At 38.3% G+C, this 25,363-nt stretch overlaps 4 protein-coding genes across 8 annotated transcripts in view; 2 read left to right on the plus strand and 2 right to left on the minus strand.

The window, feature by feature from the left end:
- LOC306884608 (CSC1-like protein 2) overlaps positions 1 to 16,934 on the plus strand; it is a 33,700-nt gene extending 16,766 nt beyond the window's left edge. Inside the window, exons 4-23 of one of the 2 annotated variants that reach the window (XM_079440611.1) lie at positions 191 to 281; positions 1,446 to 1,483; positions 2,118 to 2,260; positions 3,658 to 3,709; positions 3,798 to 3,906; positions 4,808 to 4,878; positions 5,975 to 6,055; positions 6,418 to 6,541; positions 7,473 to 7,606; positions 7,801 to 7,938; positions 9,568 to 9,721; positions 9,835 to 9,941; positions 10,086 to 10,172; positions 11,507 to 11,572; positions 11,720 to 11,882; positions 11,989 to 12,094; positions 13,042 to 13,209; positions 13,460 to 13,575; positions 13,676 to 13,738; positions 13,908 to 16,934. In XM_079440611.1, coding sequence (XP_079296737.1) covers positions 191 to 281; positions 1,446 to 1,483; positions 2,118 to 2,260; positions 3,658 to 3,709; positions 3,798 to 3,906; positions 4,808 to 4,878; positions 5,975 to 6,055; positions 6,418 to 6,541; positions 7,473 to 7,606; positions 7,801 to 7,938; positions 9,568 to 9,721; positions 9,835 to 9,941; positions 10,086 to 10,172; positions 11,507 to 11,572; positions 11,720 to 11,882; positions 11,989 to 12,094; positions 13,042 to 13,209; positions 13,460 to 13,575; positions 13,676 to 13,738; positions 13,908 to 14,066 — 2,170 coding nt within the window. In that variant the 3' untranslated portion in view covers positions 14,067 to 16,934. The remainder of the gene's footprint in view (positions 1 to 190; positions 282 to 1,445; positions 1,484 to 2,117; positions 2,261 to 3,657; positions 3,710 to 3,797; positions 3,907 to 4,807; positions 4,879 to 5,974; positions 6,056 to 6,417; positions 6,542 to 7,472; positions 7,607 to 7,800; positions 7,939 to 9,567; positions 9,722 to 9,834; positions 9,942 to 10,085; positions 10,173 to 11,506; positions 11,573 to 11,719; positions 11,883 to 11,988; positions 12,095 to 13,041; positions 13,210 to 13,459; positions 13,576 to 13,675; positions 13,739 to 13,907) is intronic. The other variant, XM_079440610.1, reaches the window with a different exon arrangement.
- The window catches only part of LOC306884609 (arginyl-tRNA--protein transferase 1-like), a 129,675-nt gene extending 111,892 nt beyond the window's left edge, over positions 1 to 17,783 (minus strand). The window contains exons 1-3 of one of the 2 annotated variants that reach the window (XM_079440616.1): positions 17,721 to 17,783; positions 15,699 to 15,784; positions 9,554 to 9,715 (exon numbers count right to left, since the gene is read on the minus strand). The gene's annotated coding sequence lies outside the window, so the exon portion shown is untranslated. The remainder of the gene's footprint in view (positions 1 to 9,553; positions 9,716 to 15,698; positions 15,785 to 17,720) is intronic. The other variant, XM_079440617.1, reaches the window with a different exon arrangement.
- Positions 17,784 to 18,134: 351 nt separating this feature from the next.
- LOC306884499 (zinc transporter ZIP9-like) lies at positions 18,135 to 22,870 on the plus strand. 3 transcript variants are annotated; one of them, XM_079440405.1, is made up of 7 exons: positions 18,165 to 18,430; positions 18,787 to 18,892; positions 19,074 to 19,247; positions 20,381 to 20,449; positions 21,025 to 21,110; positions 21,492 to 21,626; positions 22,084 to 22,870. In XM_079440405.1, exons 1-7 carry the CDS (start codon positions 18,335 to 18,337, stop codon positions 22,342 to 22,344), a joined length of 927 nt encoding a protein of 308 aa, XP_079296531.1. In that variant the 5' UTR covers positions 18,165 to 18,334; the 3' UTR covers positions 22,345 to 22,870. The 3 variants fall into 3 exon arrangements, with proteins under 3 accessions (XP_079296532.1, XP_079296533.1, XP_079296531.1); XM_079440406.1 differs by lacking the exon at positions 20,381 to 20,449 and having other exon boundaries at positions 18,135 to 18,430; XM_079440407.1 differs by lacking the exon at positions 19,074 to 19,247 and having other exon boundaries at positions 18,158 to 18,430.
- Positions 22,871 to 23,614: 744 nt separating this feature from the next.
- Positions 23,615 to 25,321, minus strand: LOC306884500 (uncharacterized protein; the record flags this gene model as incomplete). The annotated part of the gene is made up of 1 exon (XM_079440408.1): positions 23,615 to 25,321. The coding sequence occupies one exon, from the start codon at positions 25,319 to 25,321 to the stop codon at positions 23,615 to 23,617; it is 1,707 nt and encodes a 568-aa protein (XP_079296534.1).
- Positions 25,322 to 25,363: the final 42 nt, after the last annotated feature.

Genomic DNA, 25,363 nt, shown 5'->3' on the forward strand with positions numbered 1-25,363 from the left:
TGCCCATCACTTATTAATAAGCTAACAAATTTTGTCTTTTACTCAGCCTTATGTTTTTCCAAAATCTACAATCCTGATTCAAAAAAACTGCTGAATGAAGTGGCATGCCATGAAGTGACTGTACACTTCAGTGTTAGCTTGCGTGCTGTGCTCTGAGGGCACGTGTTTAATAATGTGTGTTTGTGTTCAGTGTGGCCTCCGCCATGCAGACACCTGCTGACTCCCGATACGAGCGTCTCACCTCTGTGTCCAGCTCGGTCGACTTTGACCAAAGGGACAACGTAAGTAGCTTGCAAGGTCATTAATGTGGATGTTGCAGTTATGTCATCCGTCACTTTAAATCTTCAAGCACTTTAAAGCTAAGTGGATTCTGATTCACTTTATCAGTCATCAGTAAGTGTAGAAAAATTTGTTCTGAAAGTGATTCTAATTATATTGTTCCTTTGTCCTTATTAGGGTTAGCATCATTAATTAAAACCAAAATTAAAACTAAATAAAAAACATGTTTGTTACAAGTCATTTTATTTCAGCTAGTTGCCAATGCATAATTTTTCATTTTCCTTTAGTTAAACTTAAAGTACTGAAATAAACTAAAACTGAAATAAAAATTAAGACCAATATGGACATATTTATTTAAATTTAAAAAAAATGATAAAAACGTTCAAAATTACAAACATACTAATTACTCGAAAACGAAACATAAAAACTAATTCAAAATATTTATTAAACTATAATAGTATATCAATAACACTGGCTTATTTTTATAGTTATGTAAGGGTGTGGACTTCCCTATTCACATAGAATTAGAAAGGATATTAAAACTTTATAGATACTGTAACTATTATCATCCTTGTTGTGTACAGACCTTAAGGCTATATCTGCAGTGCTCGTTATGTGAAGGTCAAAGCAGCACTTGACAAGCCCTGGCATGAGTCATTTGAAAGGGAGATCATTCTCTAAATAGAAGATGAACTTGAGCGTGTTACATCCAGGTTTCTCTCCATGTAGAAAATATGCATATTGTTCTCAGTATACATACATACTACAAAAGTAGTAAAGGTGCTGTAAAAGTTTGCCATTCTGAACATACCCTTTGTCTTCCTTGCTCACATATTCACTCATGTTCACACAGTTTGAAAAGCCTACGCAGGAAGTATTTCTTGTCCTCTACTATAGCTCTATCCCCCTTAATGCACACACACCTGTGAATTTCATAATAGCACACACAACGCCTTTTGACAGCCATTTGTTTGCCTCTACCTTCCCTGCTGTGATCCGGAATTACTGCACTTATGTAAACTGGTGTCACGTGAACGCACACAGCTTCTAACAACTCTTCAAACTGCATTAGAGATTGTTAATGTCTCTGAATGTGGAGGTGACTGACAGATAACAGTTAGAGTGCATTAGAGTCAGTGATGTTCTTTTCTTTGTCTCTGTAATAGGGCTTCTGTTCCTGGCTAACCGCCATCTTCAGGATAAAGTGAGTCCCTTCTGCTTTTACTTCATGAACATACTGTAACTACTAAAATTAAGACTTCCTGATTATTCCAACTATGCTAAAACAACTCATTCCAAAATAATTGGATTGCTGATCACAAAACCCCAAAACATTATAACCACATTTACATGTCAGCAGTTCCCAGGGTCCTTTTCAAATTAGAAGGAATGAGGAAGTAAGATTTTCAGTTCAATTTCAGTTTCAGTTGTTATACAAGAAGATTATATAAAAAATTTTATTCAATTATACAGTATTTTCTCTGCTATGCACTTTAATCAGATTTTCATCAGATATTTAATTTATAGTTTATATTGTGAACTAAATATTGTGCTTGTTTAATGAAATACGACATTCATTTTATCATTGTTAATATTTTTTGTTTTGTTTAGAATAGTACATTTAAAAAAAATCTTTTTTTTCAATTTTTTTCTTTATATTTTTTGTAATGATGATAATGGTGTATATATAAAAGCAAATACAATACAGTTGGGTTTAAATTTAAGGTATATTGCTTCATGAAAATGGTATTTACCCATCATTCAAATGAAGTCTGAATGAAATGACATCTGGCTAAAAATGTTAATGTTATACTGACATCTCTCTCTCGCCCTTACAGAGATGACGAGATCAGGGAGAAGTGTGGGGAGGATTCTGTGCACTACCTCTCATTCCAGCGGCACATCATTGGTCTGTTGGTAGTGGTGGGCGTGCTCTCCGTGGGCATCGTCCTGCCCGTCAACTTCTCAGGAGACTTATTAGGTTAGTCAAAAAAATTTGAGAAAGAGTCATCTAGGATAGGGGTGTGCGATATGACGATTTTTGATCGTGGACGATAAAAATGTCTCCACGATCTGCTTTTGAAGAAATATCGTAGTATCGCGCTACCGCGCACATTGTCAAATACAGTTCTGGCGCCGCCGTCTCTATGTACTGTACAACACGACATACAGCAGTAGAGTTACTCAGACAGGACACTGGACTTATTCGCGATCGCAAAAGTACATTATTTGCATACAAGCCTTGCTGGTTAAATGTTTAATTCGCGCGCTGGTCTGACGTGCGCTTGTTCTGAGCGCATACACCTGAAGCACGCGCACTAAAACGCCTGTCTAACAGCGCCTGATTACTCAACTAAGTTATATTTTGCGCTAATACTGTCAAAACACACAAGGTTTACATACAGACTGAGTTGGTTATCTCTAAAATGAAAGTAAATAGTTAAGAGAGAAACGGATGCGTGCCTGTACTGTATATTAGATGCGTGCAGCTCTTAAAGGGACAGGACACTAAACATGCTGTCGACTGTCATTAAAGGGATAGTTCACCCTAAAATTGAATTTCTGTCATTATTTACTCTGTGGAAAACCAAACAGTTGCTGGTCTACATTGACTTTGATAGTAGGAAAGAAAAATCCTATGGAAGTCACTGAGGACCAGCAACTGTTTGGTTTTCCACCTTCTTCAAAATAGCATTTATAAATGTTCAGCACAAGAAAGAAACTCATTCCGGTTTAAAACAACTTTTGAGTAAATGATGATATAAAAATACAACATTATGACAGAATTGACAGACAGATGACAGAATATTAATTTGTGGGGGAACTATTCATTTAACGTTAACAAAACAACAAAACACAAAGAGAAAAATCACTCACTATTCTTGACTGAAAAACTTTAATACAGTTGCTTTAGGAATCAGTCGATCTAGTGTTTTATTTTTATATTTGTTCATTCAATTTCATTGAATGCTCTGCTAAATACACCTATTGTACCTGGAAATAAAGCACTGTTTGTTTTATTTGTATATTATGTGTATTTGTAATGTGTATCTTTGTTCTTATTTTTTAATAAGAAAAATAAAATAATGACAAAGATTTTTTATCTTCACCCACTTTGGCCTAAATATCTGCCATGCATCTTTGTCTTTCTAGTTTGGCTGTAATGCTCAGACAACTTGTAAAACCAAAATAGTAAAACTAACAAAGAATCGGGATAAAAATCGTGAATCGTGATATTTCTATAAAAAATCGTGATATGATATTTTTCCCATATCGCCCACCCCTAATCTAGGATTACACATCTGAACACAGCCATTTGATTTTCGCTTCCTGTAGTTTATATGACTAAAGACTCCCTATGATCTTCTCTTCCTGCAGAAGATAATGCCTACAGTTTTGGGCGAACTACAATAGCCAACTTAAAATCTGGGTAAGTCCGGGTAATATCTGTGACACTGATATTACTCTTGAATTACTGTTTATAAATTAATTATCCCTTTGCTTTCACTCTCTTTCAGTAATAACCTGCTGTGGCTGCACACTACATTTGCCTTCTTCTATCTGTTACTGACTGTGTACAGCATGAGAAGACACACATCAAAGATGCACTACAAAGAGGACGACTTGGTGAGCAGAGACAACTTCATTCAAAACACTGCGCAGATATGTTCTGGGTTCAATACATGTTCCTGTCTACAGTTTATTTGGCATAATGTTCTTTAGTGAAAGGGATGTGACATGTGGCCAAGTATGGTTACCCATACTCGGAATTTGTGCTCTGCATTTAACAGCAGTGAACACACACACACACACACCGTGAACACCCGGATCAGTGAGCAGCCATTTAAGCTGCAACGGCCAGGGAGCAGTTGGGGGTTCAGTGCCTTGCTCAAGGGTCTCACCTCAGTTGTGGTATTGAAGGTGGAAGAGCGCACTGGACATTCACTCCCACCAATTCCTGCCGGACCTGAGACTCGAACCCTCTCTGAGACTCTCTAACCATTAGGCCACGACTTTCACCACAAAACAAATAAATTCCACATAAAAATAATCATAACTTATAATATGAGCATCACATTTCTGATTTCAGATTTTGATGTAAACCCACATTCATCATTACTCAAATATTTCACTTTCTACCTGAGAGAGAAAGCTGTGAACCTTAGTCAGAGTAAACATCCCACTGCAACCTACTTTACTTGCACAATCTAGCATATTTTGGAGTGATATTTTCAATGAAAAAATTAAGGGAGGGTCTTGGTTTTATCCACTGGGAATTGAAAGAGGGGTTGAAAAATAAGAGGATGGTGAAGTTGTTCCAGGGGCGTGTTACATTTCGATGAAAGATTACAAAGAAATAAAATTACAATGTGCATAGATGAATCATCAAACAATGTAAACCTGGCCGGTTATTTAATACTGCAAACGGTCTCTTCACAGACTCGTATTTTGCGTCAAATTAAATATGTCTCTCCTGACTACGGTCCATAAATTAACTCTGATGTCTCCAAATTGTCTCTATTCACAGGTGAAACGTACTTTATTCATCAACGGGATCACAAAATATGCAGAAGAGAGTCAAATAAAGCAGCACTTTGAGTAAGTTCTTGCTGAAGATACTCATTTTTTGTCACAATGTCAATTAGGATCTGCCTTCCCATCATTTGTAAGGGTAACGTGTGTAATATATGCAAATATGTAATATATGCAATATATGTAGAACATTACAATTAAATAATTTGTTAGCTAAATGTCTAATCCAAGTCAATAGGGTCCAATGTTTGTTGGACCATTTGTTGGATATTCTGTGTTCTGCGTAAGTCAGTCATGAGGGAGAGTAAATGATGACAGAATTTTCATTTTTAGGTGGACTGTCCCTTTAAGAGTTCCCAGTCCACACAGTAAATTGACAATGACCAATTTTAATTGGATCTAAAGTGATAATGTGGCTATAAGATGCTCAGTGTGTCCATCCAGTTTATCTAATCCCATTTACTGCTAAAGAATGTGTGGGGACAATACATGTCTTTAACTTCTTCTGGGCCAAGGATTTCTAGAACAAAACTGTGGGACCAAGGTAACCACCAAACCAATTAAGAAAGAGAAAGCAGGATGTGTAGATAGAGGACAAAGAGGAAGAACAGAACAAACACATCAGAGAGCAGAACGGATATTAGTCTCACAGACGTTTCAAAGCATATTGCAGTCTGTCCTACTGCAGCCAACTGGGAAAAGAGTCATCAGTCCTTTAGACTCCCACAGACCCATTACTTTAGAATGGATGGAAATTTTGACATTAAAGTGTACACATTATATTCCACTAATGTCTTTGGTGTTGTGTGTACATCGTCTCAAAGAGGCTGCTGTGTCATTATTTAAAAAGCTTACCAATTTGTTGCATGCCAGTCTTCTATTTTGGTACTATTGATTTTAGATTTACTCACCCTTATGCATCACATAAAAAGAAACAGTGGTTGGTCATTTTACATATTGGTCAGTTTTTTCCTGTCTAAGCGAGCCATTGCGCGCCAGGCAATACTGAAGCCTGGCTCCTACAAGCCTATCAACACTGTGTTCCAGTGCCAGGTTAAAAGAGAGAGTGGGAATTAGCAGAACTATTTCCTGTCCCCCTCATGGGAGTTCTGTGTCTCTTACACTTTTTTTCTCCTTTTCATCTCTTTGTGTTAATATCCAGGAAAGCATATGAAAACTGCATAATTCTGGATGCTCGCATTTGTTATGACGTTGCCAAGCTTATGTCCCTGGAGTCTGAAAGGTACACATTTTACAAGCTTAGTTTAGACAAGTTTTAGTCACTATTTGAAATACTGTACACAAGGATCTTTCTATGAATAAGGTACAGATTTGTATTTTATGTTTACATTTTCATGTTTAATAATGTACATTGCTACGAAATTACAATCACCCAAACCTTGGTTGTAAACCACATTGCAAAATTACCGAGGTCAAACTAAACAGTATTTTCTGAAAAACATTCTGCTTTCACTGACCTTTTGTTGAAAAAGAACAGAAAATTGACTTTTTTGTACCTTATTCATGGAAACTGCAACAAAAAACATTAGGAAGTAAACTTTTACTTCCAATTCAATTCAATGTTCATGACTTTGTCGTCTACAGGAAAAAGGCAGAACGCAGCAAAAAGTTCTACACGGACCTGATGGCCAAGGAGCATATCCCCACTATGATTAACCCCAAACCCTGCGGCCACCTCTGCTGCTGCATCATCGAGGGCTGCGAGCAGGTCAGATCATATGCATTGTAACCTCTCAGGTTCCCACTTGAGGGGTTTTGAAGAATAGCAGGTATCTAGATCCCTCATTAGTAAAAGAATCCTCATGAATTTCACTTCACATTCAAATGTAAATCACGAATGCATGAACTGTCTTCAGGAATACACAGCGTTTTCCCATCAGACACGCAGTCAGCATGTCACATCCTCTGTCTTGTGTGCTTCCTGTAGTTCCGCTTCATCGTATTTACAGTCAGGATGATGTACGCTCTGCTACTGTGAGACATGTTCAACATCAGTACGGGATTATTCAGCAGCTCCCAAGTGTCCTCATTAGATAAACATGCTTCAAATTTGTCACTAGAGGCATTTTTCTGTAGCTCTTCATTTCCCCCTGCTGGAGTATGACTGTAATGCTGAAGTCAGTATGACTGCTGGAAAAAACAAGCTCTTAACTTGCAGGCGTACAAAGCTTTAAATAGAGGGTTTGTTGCTTAATGGTTTAATTAAATCATGGAAAAGTAACAGAATTCAAAGGGACAGTCACGTGATATTAAATTGTAAAGCCTAGCACATTAAATAATAGTCAGAAAAAAAAGTTAGCATATGCGTTTTTGTTGAGTACCTTGTTTGCTACATCAGGTTTTATAGTTCATATATTGTGATATAGAGAATATCAAGCTCATACTCCAGGAGGAAAAACATTTTATTCAGAGGCCCAAATTGAGCAAAAATATGCACTTTGGTACAGATGCTATATGTATAGCCAAAAAGTAAGACGAATTTCTGATTGCTTGTAACGTAAATCAGTGAGATCTTTATAACCGCCACAAGACATATCTAGAGACCAGAATATCATACATACTCTAATTGCAAATTTTAAAACAAATAATGTATTTTAGTATTGATGTCTAACTTGTGCAATGTTAATCCATTGTTGCAGGAAGAGGCTGTGAATTACTACACTAAGCTTGAGGCCAAACTGAAGGAAGAATACAGAAAAGAACGAGAAAAAGTCAACACTAAACCTCTGGGAATGGCTTTTGTTACCTTCCAGAATGAAGCAATGACCGCCCTGTAAGTCAAATACATGTTTTGGTCTCAGTGTGTGAATAAAACGCTAAAAGTATCATGGGGGTACCATGATTATTGCTCATGAATATTACGATAATTCAGTTTCAAGGTATTACCTTCTGATACGATCATGTTACCATCACAATGCTTTTAACAGAATGAAAAAATTACTAATATCTGTGTTCTCATCCTTGCAGCATCCTGAAAGATTTTAACGCATGTCAGTGTAATGGCTGTCACTGTCGACGAGAGCCAAAGTGCTCCCCCTTCAGCAACCTCCTCAACACAAACAACTGGACAGTCACATACGCTCCAGATCCACAGAATGTTTACTGGTAACATCTTCATCCTAAATATCATGAATTCTTTATGATCCTAGTCTCAGAGCTAGACTTCAGGCATAAACCGGAATCCACTTTGCTGTTTATACTGGCTAAGAAATACCCACTTAGACAGGAAGAGACTGACCACAGTTCATGTGATACCACAATATAATGCATACTATTATTGTTATTTATATGACTGACTAAGGCAGTAATTTTTTATGCAATATGCATTAGACTGCACAGATCTGTGAGCCGTTTTTGAAAGCAATCATTAAGCCAAATGTATTTATACAGAGCTTTTCATAATACATATTGTTTTAAAGTAGATTTTCAAAAAAATCATGATGTTAATGTTTATAATATCTTTTTGTCGTGACGTATTGTCAAGTATGGTGACCCATACTCGAAATTGGTGCTCTGCCTTTAACCCATCCAAGTGCACACACACAGCAGTGAGTAGTGAACAAATCCACACACACACACACACACACACACACACCGTGAACACACACCCGGAGCACACACCATGCTGCAGCGCCCGGGGAGCAGTTGGGGGTTCGGTGCCTTGCTCAAGGGCACCTCAGTCGTGGTATTGAGGGTGGAGAGAGCGCTGGACGTTCCCTCCCCCCACCTACAATTCCTGCCGGCCGGGGGCTCGAACTCGCAACCTTTCGATTACGAGTCCGACTCTCTAACCATTAGGCCACGACTTCCCCCCCCATCTTCATGCCTTAACAACAATGAAACAAGCAATCAAGCAGTTAAAATTTGCTATATAGTATACTGGCCTGCACAAGCATACTGCATGTATGTGGATAAAGTTGTACATACTTATATATTCAACTTTATATGAAGAGCTGGGCAATAATGTAATAACATTTTGTGACAAAATTCAAAATCAGGCAGGTGAGATTTAATAGATAGTATATATTGCTTTTAATGCGAGTGAAATATATGTATGCAAAAAAAGTTGCATATATATATATATATATATATATATATATATATATATATATATATATATATATATATATATATACACAACTTTACATATAGAGATATATGACCATACATTTTTCATTTTTGCAACAATAGAAACAATCATGTAAGTGAGATTTACTATATAGTATAGATTGCTTTTTGCGATTATACTGTATATTTGCAGGTAAAGTAGGATGTATTAAATATACGAATCAAGTGGTTGAGATTTGCCTATAGTACACACACAAAACGCTTAATGTGAGTGTACTGTAGGTATCCAGTAGGCCTGGGTGATATAGACATAAAAAATTTCTTATTTTTCCAAATTTTGACAATAATTGATATATGTATATATCAATAGTGTTTCATATGCTCCATGTAAAAGTGTAGAACAGCTATTATTACTAGGTACTGCAAAGTCAACACTGGTTAAAAAATAAATCTACACAGTACTGCTTGTCACTAAATGAACATAAATGCACAGATGGTAGTGGAAAGTGTGAATCTACTTAAAGTTAATTAAAGAACACGGACTGATAATAACGCTGATATTTGATGTTTCGCCTAGCCCTAGCATCTGGGTAATACTTGTGGAAATACTTATAGTAGTTCTATAATATTTTATATAAATCACGAGTTGTACCTTGTTCTCCACAGGGAGCATTTGTCCATTGGTGGCCTCAACTGGTGGCTCCGCTGCTTTGTCATCAACTGCTTTCTCTTCCTCTTGCTCTTCTTCCTCACCACCCCTGCCATCATCATCTCCACCATGGACAAGTTCAACGTCACCAAACCCGTGGAGTACCTGAACGTAAGAATTCTGTTAAACTGGGTGTTAATGAGCATCACAATACAGTGTGATTATTGGGTCATGATTCTGTCACTCATTTCCTCCTTTCCTTCCCCCTGTGTCTGTTCCTCCAGAACCCCATCGTCACTCAGTTCTTCCCCACCCTGCTGTTGTGGTGCTTCTCGGCCCTTCTCCCCACCATCGTCTACTACTCTGCCTTCTTTGAAGCCCACTGGACAAGGTACAATGTCAAACCCTGTATATCAATGTATTTTTAATGACCTAGAGTTGTTTATCAGTTGGAGCTACTAAACTAAACCATTTTCTGGTAGACACACAAACCTGGTGGTCCTGAGCTTAAAATATGCTTGACTTTTCCCTTTAGATCTGGAGAGAACAGAACCACCATGCACAAATGCTACACCTTCCTCATCTTTATGGTTCTGCTGCTGCCATCTCTAGGACTGAGCAGGTATTTTATAACACTTGGATTTTAACTTAAAGGCCTAAAAATTATGTTTTATTTAATAGTATTTTCCTGAATAAACAAATTACTAACCATTAAAGGGGTGGTTAGACTGATTGTGTTTATGGGGTGCAGTCTAACATCTGTTCATGCTTCGTTTAAAAAAAAAAAAAAAAAACATTATTTTTCACATAATTTACCTTTATTCCACACCGCTCTGTCCCTTCTCCTCTAAACACGCTGACCATTTCCTCCTTTTATGAAGCCCCTCCCTCAGAAATACGCAATGGTCTCAGATTGGTTAGCTGGTCCAGTGTGTTGTGATTGGCTAAACCGCCTCTAGTGCACGTCTAAACGTCCCGTCCCTTGTGCTCTGGTTATATTGTATACAATGGCGTCATCTATATTGCTTAACAATTTGATCCCGATTGAGACCCAGAGAATATTAGTGAAGAGGATCAAGCAGAACCTGTGCAAGCACGGCTCTTAATGGTGTTTTTTGTTTGATGTTGTCTCATACTTTTAGATACGCTGTTATTTGTAAGTGCTACTTCTTCTGTTAGCTTTTTAATATACGGTTTTATCCTGATTAAAGCTTTAATACAGTATGGCAACCGCACGCATGTATAACATGTATAACACTTCTCATAGCTGTGTGAAAATAAGTGCATAAATGGAACATTTCATTGTTGGTGCCGAGCTGATGATCTGAATGAGAGAGAGACATGCAGAGCAGGGCAACGCGAGCAACAGGATTGAGAACCGCTGCTTTAGAACATTGATTTTGAAACTTGTGAATCCATTAGAATCGTTAGAAGACAGAATCGCGATTCATATATGAATAGATTGTTACGTGCACCCCTAGTTTTCCCTTCCTCTTCTCTAAATCAGTGCAGCGTGGCCTCGCCTCCTTTGCTGCATGTTCCTGGGGGTGGGGTTTATCTGGGTTCGTGACATAACAAAACCGGGAAGTAGCTAGTTGTAGTCCCTACGAGGCGTTTTTGTAGGCATTAAACTGCTAGGATTTTAAAAGACGATATCTCAGTTTCGTTGAACTTTCAGCGCCGCAACTTTGCAGATATTGTTTATGCTCAAACACCAATATTACACACTAACGTTAAAAAAGTGAAATCGCAATCAACCACCCCTTTCAATTGTTGATGTTATATGCTAATTTGTACTAATATATTAAGATTTGTAAATTGTAATTTGAAATAGTTACTTGTATCATTGAAAAATCATTTTCAATACAAATATTACGTTTTTGTGTGTTTGCCATGTTGGACTGATATATTTCTCATTTGTATTAAACATTTCACACAATCTTTTCCAAAATGCAGTTTGGATGTTTTCTTCCGCTGGCTTTTTGACCAGAAATTCCTCGACAAGGCAAAAGTCAGATTCGAGTAAGTCCATGAGAGGATTTGCAGCTCTAAAATCCTGTGTTACAGGGGCTGTCGAGGTCATAGTGTTTACAAAACATTTTATTTGTACATATTTTCAAGATTGTAGATAAAGTTTTTATGGCCTGATTCCTTTTTTGTCTCTATTAGGTGCGTCTTCCTTCCAGATAATGGAGCTTTCTTTGTGAACTATGTCATCGCGTCTGCCTTCATTGGTAATGCCATGGACCTGTTACGCATTCCCTATTTCCTTATGTACATGATCCGGCTGTGTCTGGCACGTTCAGCTGCTGAGAGGCGCAACGTGAAGAAGGTCCGTGTAGTTTCAAGTACAACAGTCATTATACTGACCCATGCTGTTATGCTCAGTAATTCATAAACTCTTGTTGTAATTCATGCATGGTTCCATGTTGTTACAGCATCAAGCTTATGAGTTCCAGTTTGGAGCTGCTTACGCCTGGATGATGAATGTCTTTACTGTGGTCATGACCTACAGCATCACCTGTCCCATTATTGTACCATTTGGTGAGTGACATTTCTCACTAGGGTTGGGCGATGTCTACAAAATTGGCATTGGACGATGTCTGCAGTGAAACATCGCGATGGACGATGATATCGGGGGGTGGCGGGTGGAGTTAGGGGGTGTGCCCAAAGTGAAAAATCTGTATTCAGAACGGCAGGGAAAACAAATAACGATTGCCAATGGTTGCCTGTTACAGTACATAAAATTTCACTTACCACATAAACAGACAGAGTAAGGAGAGATGGCTGAAGCTTGGTCACACACTGGACGAGAAGAGCAGCGTCGTGCTGCGTTGTGCCACATCTTTAAAATTCAAACACATTTTGACAGAGTGTGGAGCCATTCGGTGTCTGTTTGCGGTGCCTAGTAACGATTCAAAGCAATGTAAAGACGTGGCGCAACGCTGAGCTTCTCATCCAGTGTGCGGCCAGCTTGAGACGATGGCGAATGATTTGCAGATCCCGAGCACAACTGACAAGCATCTGATCTTGTAAAATGTTTGGTAAGTACTGCCAAAGTACTGCCACTTATCCTCCATAGGATAAACAGAGTACGTGCGATTGTGAATCTCAAAAGTGAAATTGAAACTAAAAAGCGATCGCGCAAAAAGCAGTAGGCTATACACAGTATAATTACCCAGTGATATAACTGCAAGAGAAATTAGGCTACTGAAATATATATTTTCCTCCCGTCATGTATTTATTCCCTTTTGGGGTCCCGTAGTAGGCTACATGGCATTTTCTGTCCAAACACGGTACTGGGATGCGGCGGATTGCAGGGGGATGGGGAGGCGGGGGCGTGCAATCACAATGCCGACTCAACATCGTTATGTCTATCAGCCATCGGCGATGGACAATCGGCCCAACCCTATTTCTCACCGAAGAACTATAAACAATTCTTGCATTGTAGTGGCACGTTTAACACAATTTGATTTGAATTTTTCCTGCAGGACTGATGTACATGCTACTGAAGCACCTGGTGGACAGGTATAACATGTATTATGCCTACCTACCCTCCAAACTAGATAAGAAAATCCACTCTGGAGCTGTCAACCAGGTGGTTGCAGCACCCATCCTCTGCCTTTTCTGGCTGCTCTTCTTCTCTACTGTCCGTACGGGTAAGACAAAGCCAGATAGTGGGTCTGTTCTAAACCCTAGCGAGCTGCCTACCTACTCTGCTTTTTAGGCACACTCTGAATGCAATGATAGTTCCAAACCGTAGGCAGCAAGGTATCGACAGTATTGTGGCCCAGTGGAGAACAAGATTGAGAACCAGTGCTGATGTAAAAGGTTATTGTCATATCTCTAATATGATTTTTTTTTTCTCCTCTGCTCTCTTTTCTCTTGATTTCCTCTTAAAACTTAAAGGTTTTGTTGCTCCAACATCAATGTTTACCTTTGTGGTTCTGATCATCACCATCATCATTTGCCTCTCCCACGTCGTCTTTGGTCATTTCAAATACCTCAGTGCACACAATTACAAGGTCAGAAATAGCTCTGTCTGTTTGATTGTGTTTTTTATAAATAAATCCAAGTCTAGAACTTTCTCTAAACTGCAGTGTGATTTTCCCGAATTCTCTACAGATCGACATGGACGGTGTGGACAATGGACGACCACCGGATTCATCTCCACCTGTCAAGTCTGTGGTAAGTTTTAATAATCATGTCGGAGTCTTGCATATCATTTTTTACACCCTTAGTTTTTAGTGTCAACAATACTTATTTAGTAGTTACTAATCTGGCATCAACAAAAATTGGCTATTGTCCCATCTGATTTTTTTTCCATTTTCCATCTTCCCTCTTTTTTCTATATCAGCAGACGTATGTCGCCCAAGTGCTACAGGACCCAAACACAGACGAGACAGGAAGTGGCGAGGACGAGGGGCAGGGTTCATCGCAGGATGAGGAGGTGGTGAACGAGGGTGATTTCCAATCAGGAGAGGACAGCCTTATTCAGAACGAGGTGCACCAGTGACCCAGGCAGGGCCACACCATGTGCTGAACTTAGAGAAACTAGCAGGACTTCAACATGGCAGAGATCCCCTGCACCTCACTACACTTACTGAGCGTGTGAATCCATCACAGCTGACACCTAAAATACTAATTTATCATTAAGGCTTGGAGACAGGATGGCCAATTATCAAGAATATGGAGTGGCTTGTGATTGTACTCCAACTATTAGAAACAGAGTTTCATAATTCTTCTTTACATTGGTTACCCTGTTCGTACGGAGTTTCTTGCCGTTACAAGCGCATGTCTAGTAAATAAGACCAAAATCAGTAATGATTACTCATAATTTGTAATTAAAATTTGAATTTACCTGTTATGATGAAGTAAAACAGCTATAGTGCTATCTCAGGTGGGCAGGAAAATTGTATATTAGGGTGGATATCACAAAGGCGCATAAAGGTCAGATTTCACCTCCAAATCTTTTGCATAAAGAAAATATTGAAAGATTTCTTAGGAAATGAGTTACATAGGATAATGGTCAACTAAACAGTTTGGTGAGCGTTAAAAGCAAAAATATATGTATATAGTAACAGACAGGTATGATTTAACCAATCCAAATCAGGTATTTCAGACAGCCATGTGATCATTTACAACATGTTTTTAGAGCTTTAGCAACACCATTTCTCCATGTTAACCATCTGTAGTACACAAAAATACTATCACAGATAATTTTGTGAGAATCACATTTTATGAGAAATCATACATATTAGAAATGCTTGTGGAATAAACAGCAGTAATAATGACAGACAGTTAATCAGAATTTTCTTTTCCCAGCTGAAATGGCACTATAGTACAATATGTTTGGAGATGAGCAAATTAATTCACGCAACTTTTATTCTTCTTTACCAAAGTGAATGTACCGTATTTAACATAAAGACTATTACTAGTCCCTCTTGTATAAGGAATCGTTGGAAAACACAGGATCGAAAAACTCACTCCAGCCTGCTGAATTAACCGATTGTGAGGAAAATAGCCGCCGAACACTAACTGTACTTGAACTGGAAAAGCCACTTTTAGACTGTCTGACAGACTCCAGGCAAATCACCAACCCTGGAACTATTCTCCTGTCCACCCTTATGTCTTCTGCACATCCAGTGTTTAAATGTAAACCTACGCATTGCTAACACATACTTGCGCTATGCGTGGTATGACGCTACTTTCTGAATCAGGCATCAAATGGACCAATTTTAAATTGTGTTGCTCTACTGTGGAATGTTCTGTCAATAACTGATACTGTAGCAAAAAGAATTTAAACGCACAGCAAATTCCCTACGTGGACTTAAATGTCGAATTTGTGAATGTGAGTATTTTTCTTTTTTGTAATGCATGGGTATGAAATAATGGTTTCATCAGGTTTTGTGGAATTTTTTTCTTTTTCTTTTCTTTTCGTTGCCACTAACAAGTGATGTACACAATACCATTTTTGATCACTTACTCATAAACACTGTAAAAAGTGCATGTGAAACATAATCAGAAATCATCCTAAAAATGTGGTTTATCTCATTGGGTCATATCAACGTGTGTCCTAAATAAGACCTTCTTTAGTGCAATAGTGGTGAACTGGAAATAACAGACTCCGTTCCATGGTTTGTCTTACCTGTGTGCATTTACAAGCTTTTCGCTGACACTCTTGCAGTCTTGAGCTTATTTGACTGGGTTTATGCATCATTCAGTGGTTGAAGTCTGGAAAAAAACACAAAAACTAGTACATTGACCACTATTTATTATTGTTGTTTTTTTTTTTTAACAACTATACTCTTTATATCTGTTTTGTCACCATGTTCAGACATTTTTGCTACTGTGTCCATTATATACATATTGCATTCATGCTCTCTCTCTGTGCATTGTTGAAATGCAAGTCAGAACTGGAAACAAAATATTTTTTAGTTTTTCTCTCAAGATAAGCAGACAAAGGCTGTGCCTGAGTACTTGCTTTAAAATGTAACTACTTTATTTTCTTTGTCCAGCCTCTAATTGGTTTACCTTTCCTGCTAGTGGACCTAAATAGTTCTCATTGTGTCATTTATTGTTTACAGAAATAGCAATGCAGTGTTTTACTGTCATTTTCTGCAACAAATGTTAACTTGAAACTTGTCAGGTGTATGTAAACTTGTGAATTAGAACATTAGTGATATTTTTAGTTAATTTATGTAAATCACACTAATCTATCACTGAGGAGCTTTGTAACTGTTAAATGCAAATAACACTGTAGGCTATGCACTTCATGTGGAATATGAAACATTATCATGGTGTATGTAACAATATCAAGCCATTTTTGTCAGTGATCTCATTTGGATAATATTGAGTAACTGCAGTGCTTTGTCGGTCTGACGCTCTTGCTGCTTAGATACTGTAGGTGATGACCATATGACTGCATCCTGGATCTATTTAAGGAAAAACACTGTCCTCAAGCATGATGTGGCAATAATTTATTTATGCATCTTTATAGGCTTTCCCCATTTGTTACAAATGTTGTCCACAATATTTATTTCTTTTGTCTATTACTTCTCTTTCTTTTGAATTAACCGGCCATTGGCCTGGAGTAAAGTGAAGTGGTTAAATCAGTGTAATATTTTTGTAAATAGAAGCATTGCACTGCTCTTGGAACACTAAACGATATTTACATTTGTACAGCTTAGCCAGCAAAACCATGTACAGTCAACCATGAATTGTTTGCTTTTGTCCATTCAGATTTCCCTTAAGATCGTACTTTGCTTGCGATTGCTGTTTTTAATAGTTTTGTATCTCAACCTTCCCTCAAATTATCTTTTGTACAGTGTCATCCTCAAACTCTTCCATGTCTTTGAACAATAAAATAGACTGACAAAACCATATAAAGTGTCGAGAATTTCTTTAATATCACTCTGTGGACCCGTGTCGTTTATGAATGCTACAAAGAAATGCACTAATCGTGTTTCACTTTAATGAAGTCATATGGGTTCTATTCAAATTTAAGTCTTTGATAATTTTGCCACATTTTTGCAAATTGTGTATTTCCAAGTAGTCAAAAATCCAAGTGTTGATTACTTCCAAAGGATTGTCCCCATATGCAGTTGTCCAATTTTCATGATTTTGATCATGAATTTGTTTTTTTTGTCAATATTCAATAATATGGCTCCTTTACCTCCTATAAGGAGCCATGATGTAATTTTAAGGCAGCTTTCTTCTTTGCCAAGAAACAGTGAGTACAATCTTTGACCTCTTACGGTCTTGTGATCTCAAGAAAAAAAAACAACAGGAACAGAGAATCATTTTCTCTGATAAATGATTCACTAACGAATCTTTCTTTTGAACCGATTCTTTGCAATGGTTCGGTCAAAACGTTCGACTGCATTTGGCGTCGGCAAAAGTTTACAAATGTTTAAGTGTTTACCAGTAATATTACCTTGAGAAAGAGATAAAGGTCACTGATATCTTTCTATATTCTTTTATAGTAATTAAACGCTTTAAAATTTCTGTATGAATCTAACAACAGATATTAACCACGCTCATGTCGTATTAATTTACAATTCACATAACGTTTATAACGTCCACTTAAATATCCTCATGACAATATTATTAGTGAATATGTATTTCATCTATTTTAAAATAAATTTGTCCTGAGGACAGAGCGTCTTACCTCAAGCCGGTGTGCGCGCGATCTAACTTTCATCAACGGCTTTTTGAGAAATTTGGGTCACGTGACCGTTTAAAAATAATAATAATATAACTATTCACAATTTACTTAAGTTGCTTATTTGGCAGTTGTTGTTTTTGTTTTGTTTTCTTAACGTATATATTATATTATTTTGGTATTCAAAACGTATTTACAAAAGCCTAGTTCAATTAAGTTAAGTACATGAATTATACTGATACGCTTTGTTATACTTATGTTTTGAGTCTATTTACACCTACACGTTCATATAACACAGTAGTGATGACATACTAATGAACAACAATTTTACTACAAAAAATAAAAAGGTAAAAATCGCAAGGTCTTAATGAGGACATTGACTCGGTTCATATATGAGTTGAATGAAAGGAACCGATTCTCTCAAATGAATCGAACTGTCCCCTGAGCAATGCTGTTCGTCTGACTCTGGGGGTGTAGTTTATAGAGTTATGGAGGGTGTTGAGTCGTGGAGAACTCCACTATGCCTTCCAGTGAGTGGTCAAAGAGGATATTGTGTCTTTCTTTTGTGTTTTAGATGTGATGCAGCCTGATTGTGCTTGGTCTGAAGAGTAGAAGCAGTCATGGACGGAGCTTGGGCTGTTATTCTCATATCTCTGGCTATGTTCGTGGGATGTTTCATGCTTGGGATAATTCCTCTATTGATCAACTTATCAGAGGTAAGAGGATCGGTATTCACATGCAACAAAAGCTGGAGTGTTAACTTTATACAGTACTGTAAAGCAGAGCAGACTAATGTATCAGATGCAGGTAAAAACTATGTTTACATACAGTACACCACAGGCAAATTGTAGCATGCATTACAGATGAAGCAAGGATTTGTACTCTGCCCAGTGTATTTGAGTTCAGTCACGTAGCTGATGATAGTTTCTATGTTGATAGCTGTATGTGTAAACACAATTGAGATATCATCAGCTTACAGTGTTATACTGTAAAACATAAAACTCCATGACTGTAAAGACACATTGAAAAATAAGTTTAAAGTTATTTTACGACATTTTCTCCACCTTTACAGCAGAAACTGCAGCTGATTACTGTGCTGGGGGCGGGGCTTCTATGTGGCACTGCCCTGTCAATCATCATCCCAGAGGGGGTGGAGTTAGTGCAGGAGTCATGGAAAGGTGAGACTAGCCATCTTCCTTTTATTTATTAATTCACTTCCCTATTCAGGGAATGAATATGCACAAACAGTCATGCACACTTTTACTTTTATCTAAAGTAGGTTACCAGTTAAAACTCACTGCTGGTAGCCTCATATAGAGCAGACAACGATTGAACATGTTTCTTCTCCTCCTCATGTAGACTGGTATTGCTCCGCAATGGGAGAGAATCAAAATATCTCCGAATCAAATTCAACACTTCATCTAATCGCAAAGAAAGGTCTGCGTCCTCATTTCATCATAGGAGTCGCTCTCGTCTCGGGCTTTACGCTCATGTTTGTGGTGGACCAGATTTCCAAATACTGCTCCATGCACGGTACCTCAAAACTTCTTCTCGTTAGAAACACATTTCACTACTTATCCCCTCACTTCTTCCATTCAGAGGCTGTGTTGAGAATAGTAATGTATAACAGACCCTCATTTTTCCAGACAAGTCCTGTCCAGGGTTTCTAAATTGCCTAAAATGTCCAGGTTTTGGTTTTGTTTTCTCTCTACAGATGTGCTCTCTACAGACTTCATACATTATATGTGTATTTGCATTGCTTTGACCACTCTGATGTAGATCCCACCTCTTCACACACTACAATTGGTCAATTGTGTACAATGCCCACATGCTATTGGTCAAACTATTTACCTTCAGCAAGTATAAAAACGATAAGAAAACAAATAAAAAACCTGGACAATTTAGAAATCCCTGCCAGGACAGGTCTGGGAAAAAAAGGTTGCATGGTCTCCCTAAATGCAAGGCTTTTAATTTCAATAAAAATGGAGGAAATAATCAAAAAGTTGAAAATAAATTTCAGGTAGGTGTAGGGAGGGCTTTATTGTCCCAAGAAGGTGGCATTCAATTAATAATCTGAATTCACATTATAATTTACATTCAGTACGTTATTATTGCATATTGTTTTATATTGTTCTACAATACTGAGGTGCATATAATTGCCTGCAATTTTAACATAGCATATAGCCGCTGCCATATTTTAATAGCTTTTGAAACAGTATACAAAAAACATCTGTAGTATGCTATGTTGTTTACTTCAGCAAGTTGCATCCAGTTATGTCAGAAATAACATTATTTTGCATTTTCAATCCAACGTCTTTTTAAAAATGTCCTAACTTTTGGTGTGACTCTTATGAAAACTTTAAAGAAATATCTAGGTCATTTCATGCCAAAATCAAAACAGAATTATAAGAAATTGCATTTTTCATAAAGAAAATGTGGTCTGATTTTATTTTTAAAAAGACAATGCCTTGTGTTTAAATGTACAGTATATTATTGTTAATGTGATACATCTCATTCTTAGTGTATTATTGAAATTGTAAAGCATTATGAATTTAATTTATTCCACTTGGCTGGAGACAGATATGTTGAAGTTTGTGGAAAAACAGCCGGTGTGAAATGCTGTCAGATGCTCTCTTGAGAACGTTTCTGTTTGTCTTGTTTCCCAGAACCCCGAGCACGCATGTACAGTGGCAACAGTGTTACTGCCACCCTAGGTCTGCTTATTCACGCCGCAGGTAACAAAGGCTTCACTTCCACTATTATGTTCCATATCACCAGACAAAACAGATTACATTACAGTGAATCATGCCAGTAGTGCTTGTCCTATTCATCCCTACATTGTGTTTTTATCACAGCATCTGTCCTATAATCTGTCCACTGAAAACAGACTAACCTCATTTGGTTTTCATGGCTAGTGTTACATTTCTGTTTTCAAATATTGTTTAAAGAGTAGTTTACTCCAAAATTAAAATTCTGTTATTATTTGGGTGAAAATACGTCCACTTTTTCCCAGACATGTTCTGGCTGGGATTTCTAAATTGCCGGAAATGTTCGGTTTTGTTTTCCTACTGTTTCAATACTTAAAGGTAAGGACTGAAAAGTAGGTCATTGTGCATAATCGACCAATCGTGGTGTGCGAGAAGGTGGGATCCACAGAGAACAGTCCAAGCGATGCAAAATACATGTACAATAGTATGAGGACTCTAGAGAAAACACAAGTTGGCAAACAAAATCAAAACCTAGACATTTGAAACCCACAGCTGAAACTTTATTTTTTCCCAAATTATTCCCATTGTCTGTCTCTTTCCAGCTGATGGTGTTGCTCTGGGTGCAGCTGCGGCCTCAGCGCAGGTGTCCGTGCAGGTTGTGGTGTTTTTTGCTGTCATTTTGCATAAGGTGAGATTGTTCATTTCTCTTACTTATCTGTATTATCACTGCTGAGTCATTCTGTATCAAGTAGCTCATACAGTAAAGCATTTGCAAGGTCATGGTTTTGACTCATGGAATGATTAACTGATAAAAATCTGTACTGTAAATGCAATGAAAGTCACTTTTCAAGAAAAGCAATTATTGCAAAACATGACCCCCCAAATAAAAAAAATAAAGTGGAATCTAAAACTAGAGAATAGAAAAAAGAAAATTGCAATATGTGAGCCAATAAAAAAAACCTTGTGTCCACTGCCATGCCTTTGTTGCAAAATGTAGTACAATTACAGTCAGTGACCAATTGCTTTTCTTTATTCAACACAAATTCACTTTTGTTCTCTCTCTCTATAGGCTCCAGCGGCATTTGGTCTTGTGTCTTTCCTCATGCATGCAGGTCTGGAGAGGAAGACTATTCAAAAGCATTTACTGGCATTTTCTGCTGCTGCGCCGCTGATGGCCATCAGCACTTATTTTATCCTGAGTTCTGTAAGAAACCTCAGTTTCTCTTATTTGTCCTTTGAAACTTTAGTTCCAGTGAAGCATCAAAATATGCACACAAAATCTAGTGTTATTGTATTATATTATATTAAAAGCAAATTCTAAATATGAATACATTTATTTTTGTATTGTTAGTTTAAATTTTAATAAGCTTATGTCCTTTTGTCTGTTTTATTAGATTTAAAAAAAAAAAAAAAAAAAAAAATATATATATATATATATATATATATATATATATATATATATACTTTTTTTTTTTTTTAACATTACAGTATGTGTACATAATACATCCACATTTATTTCAGAAGAGCAATACAAATATATCTGTTTTAATGACACATTTTCCATTACATTTTTTTGGAATGATCTAAAGCAATGAATACTTCTCTTTTTTTATATATATATATATATATATATATATATATCTCTCTGTATCTCTTTGCAGTCTAATGGCTCTTCTCAGAACCGCCTGAGTGCTACAGGCATTGGCATGCTGTTCTCAGCTGGGACTTTCTTATATGTGGCCACGGTTCATGTCCTGCCAGAAATCAACAGCAGAGGGCATCAGAGCTCCACTCACCTCCACCATCATACAGGAACCGGAGCCCACCAGCAGCAGGGCGGTCTGGGCATCACAGAGAGCCTGACTCTCATCCTGGGGACTGGACTCCCTGTGCTGTTGGCCCTCGGACTGCCAGATGATTAATCTAAAAACAGTCCAACAGCCAAACATGACTGGTGACGTGTAATATTTCATTTGAAAATTTGTTTATATTTTTATCAAGACTTGAGAATGCTTTTTTAGTTTTGTTTTCTCGTGATTGGTGTTATGAAACTCCCCACATTTTCTGTTTAACTAATTGTTTTATTAGCCGAGAAACAAACTACAAGCCTGTGGTGTTTTCATGTGCATTGTCAAAGACGAAAAATATGAGAACTTAATTTCTATGGTAAAATAAAATCTGATTCTAGATATAAGAATATGTCATTTTTATCACTGCCGTAAAGTTTCAAAACTTAAGTGCAATACAGTGCTCTTTTTCCAAAGAATTTTAAAATATTTATTTTGTCTTTTTCTTTTTTTGAAGTTTTGTATTAAACCAAGAATGCCTTATATTAATATAAACCAATGTTTATTTTGAGAAGTACAAAGCAGTGCAGTCTGAAATACATGCACATTGTGATGGCACGGCAATCTGCTGCGCGACAATCTATTAAAAGCCATAAAAGCTGCTGTTTTGTGTGCATTTCTGTGACCTGCAGATCACTTATTGACAAAAAAAATCATTTGACTTTAAGTTGTAAATTTATCTATCTGCTGCTGATATTTTATACATTTTTATATTTCTGTTTAGCTTTTATTTACTTTCTTTTCAGTTTAAGTAATTTTAGTACTTCAATTGAAATGTATTTCAGTTAGCTGCCAACACTTTTGTTTTTAATTTACAAATAACACTGGCACAATGACCTTGCCGACCTTAAGATGATGTCTCAGCTGTAGATAAACAATACACCGAGAGATGTGCAACCAATCGTTATTATCAGAATATATTCATCTGAAACATGCAATTTGAGTTCAGTCAGTCATGCTTTAATTCAGAAATTACTTTTTTTTTTTATAAAAGTAACTTAACCCAAAGAATCTAAATCGGTCTCAAATGTGCGACACAAAATCCATTTAAAAATATCCACATAAAATCCATATAGAGATACTGTAAAATATTCCAAAATGTCATTGTTTAATAAAACCTTCAGAAAATAGAAGTCTATAAAATAAATAATACATAATAAATACTTGGCCTGTCTTTGGTGCAGTCTACAAGCTTATAAATTGCCTGATAAATACATCTTCAGCACTGTAAACACTAATTTGAATGAAAAATACATCAAACTGGTTTACATTTAAACATGGCTATTAAGTTGGTTTGTTTGGCTCCTTTAATACTATCATAATTCTTCTTTTTGTTCTACACTATTCATAGTTTCAGGTGGCCCAGTTGAGCGGTCAGCTCGGCTTCTCGTGCCATCTGGTCAAAGGTGCGACGGGACGTCTGCTCCCTCACCCTCTCCCGCATGTAGCAGGAGGCGTGAGCCACCTTCCGGCTCCGCTCCTGGGCCTCGGCCTTCTCTTTCTGCAGCTTCTCCCTGCGCTGTTCCTTCTGCATCACGGCCTTGCATCTCTCCTCCCACTGCGCTTTCTCCTCCTCCAGGACTCTTTCTCGTAGTCTGCTATAGTTGAGCTTCTTCTCCTGGTTTTCTCGTCGGACACCTTGAGCTCTTCGCCGCCGTTGCTCCTGGGCCTGCATCACTGCACGCTCCGACCGCAGCTGGCAACGTTGCACCAACATTTGCTTCTGCTCCATCCGATGCCTGTTCTCCCTCCTCGCCCGCTGCTGCGCCGTCCGCATCTGCTCCTCCTCTTTCTCAGCACGCGATCGCATTTCCTGCACCCGCGCCTCTAGAAGCAGCATGTGGTTCTCCTTGGACCGTTGCAGCTTCTGCTCCAGTCCTTTTCGCTTGAGCTCCTTCTCTGCACGCTCCTGCTCTTCGACCTCCTTTTTCAGGAGGAGGTGTTTGAGTAGCTCCCTCTGGTTCTCTTGCTCGAGTCTCCTCCTTTCTCTCTTTTCCTGCATCTGCTTGCTCCTCATTGCGTGGTGTTCTTTTTCCTGCGCCTCCTGCAGCTCCTTCTCTCGCTGCGCCTCCTCAGTGCGCTCCTTCTTCCGCAGGAGCCTCTCTTGGTAGTGTTTGCGCTCTTTTGCATCCCTGCTCGCCACATCAAGCTTGAACCTGCGTCGAGCTTGTTGCTCCTCTGCGAGCCTCCTCCAGCGCTCCTCATGCCAAAGTGTCTCCCGCTCGCGCTGCTCCGCAAGCATCGCCTCCTCTTCCTCTCGCAACCTCCTCCGCTCCTCCAAGTCCTCCTGCCAGCGGCGAATATGTCGCAGAAGTTCTTTGCGTCGCTTTTGCTCCATGTGAGCTCGCCGCTCCTCCTCACGCCTGTGCTCCTCCTCGCGATGTTGCTCCTCAAACATGCTCTGGCGTAAACGAAACTGCTCCTCTTCGTGCTTGGCCAGCATCAATGCAGCAATCTTGCGATCTTTTTCTGGGACGGCGATGCTTAGTTTGCGACTGATCTCCTGCGAGAGGCTCTTCAGCCGACGCTCCGTCGCAGGAGATCGTCTGAGGTCGGCCAGACTGAAACTGTAGGGAAACTTCTGCGCGCATGCGGTCGGGAACCAGTCTGAGATCGAAATCGCAGACTTTGAACGATCAGTTGTGAACCGTGTCTCTCTTGGGCATTTGGCTTTGGTATCGGTGCTTTGACTCTCAGCTGTTCGCTCTAGGACGGTTTCCAGGCCTGTGAATGGTTTTACAGATGACTTTCTATTCCAGCCCTCTTGTATGATCCGCTCTCTCTCCTCTCGACACAAGCGCAGTCGTTCTCTTCGTCCTATCTCGTACTCCTCATATAATGCAGTCACTTCCTCCAGAGAGGACTCCTGGTTTTCATCAATAAAGTTTGTGAAGGATCTGAACAACAAATCAACAGGTTTCACTCCCAATCTTGCGCAGGCTTCAAGGGAACGTGGGCTTGTCAGAACATACCTGCTGTCTTCAGCTTCAGGAGAGTTTAAATTGTTTAAATCCAAATGCAGGAGAGGAGAAATTGATCTAATATGCTCCATTAATAACAGAGCTCAACCTACTTTCTGCAACCACATAAAACA

Source organism: Barbus barbus (assembly GCF_936440315.1).
Source record: "Barbus barbus genome assembly, chromosome: 18".
NCBI lineage: Eukaryota > Metazoa > Chordata > Actinopteri > Cypriniformes > Cyprinidae > Barbus > Barbus barbus.

What these genes read in the sequence shown, in the direction of transcription:
- LOC306884499 (XM_079440405.1), top strand. Translation starts at nt 18,335, where the DNA reads ATGGACGGAGCTTGGGCTGTTATTCTCATATCTCTGGCTATGTTCGTG. An exon ending in TCTGCTTATTCACGCCGCAG is followed by an intron (nt 20,450 to 21,024) that starts GTAACAAAGGCT and finishes GTCTCTTTCCAG; the next exon opens with CTGATGGTGTTGCTCTGGGT. An exon ending in CTTATTTTATCCTGAGTTCT is followed by an intron (nt 21,627 to 22,083) that starts GTAAGAAACCTC and finishes ATCTCTTTGCAG; the next exon opens with TCTAATGGCTCTTCTCAGAA.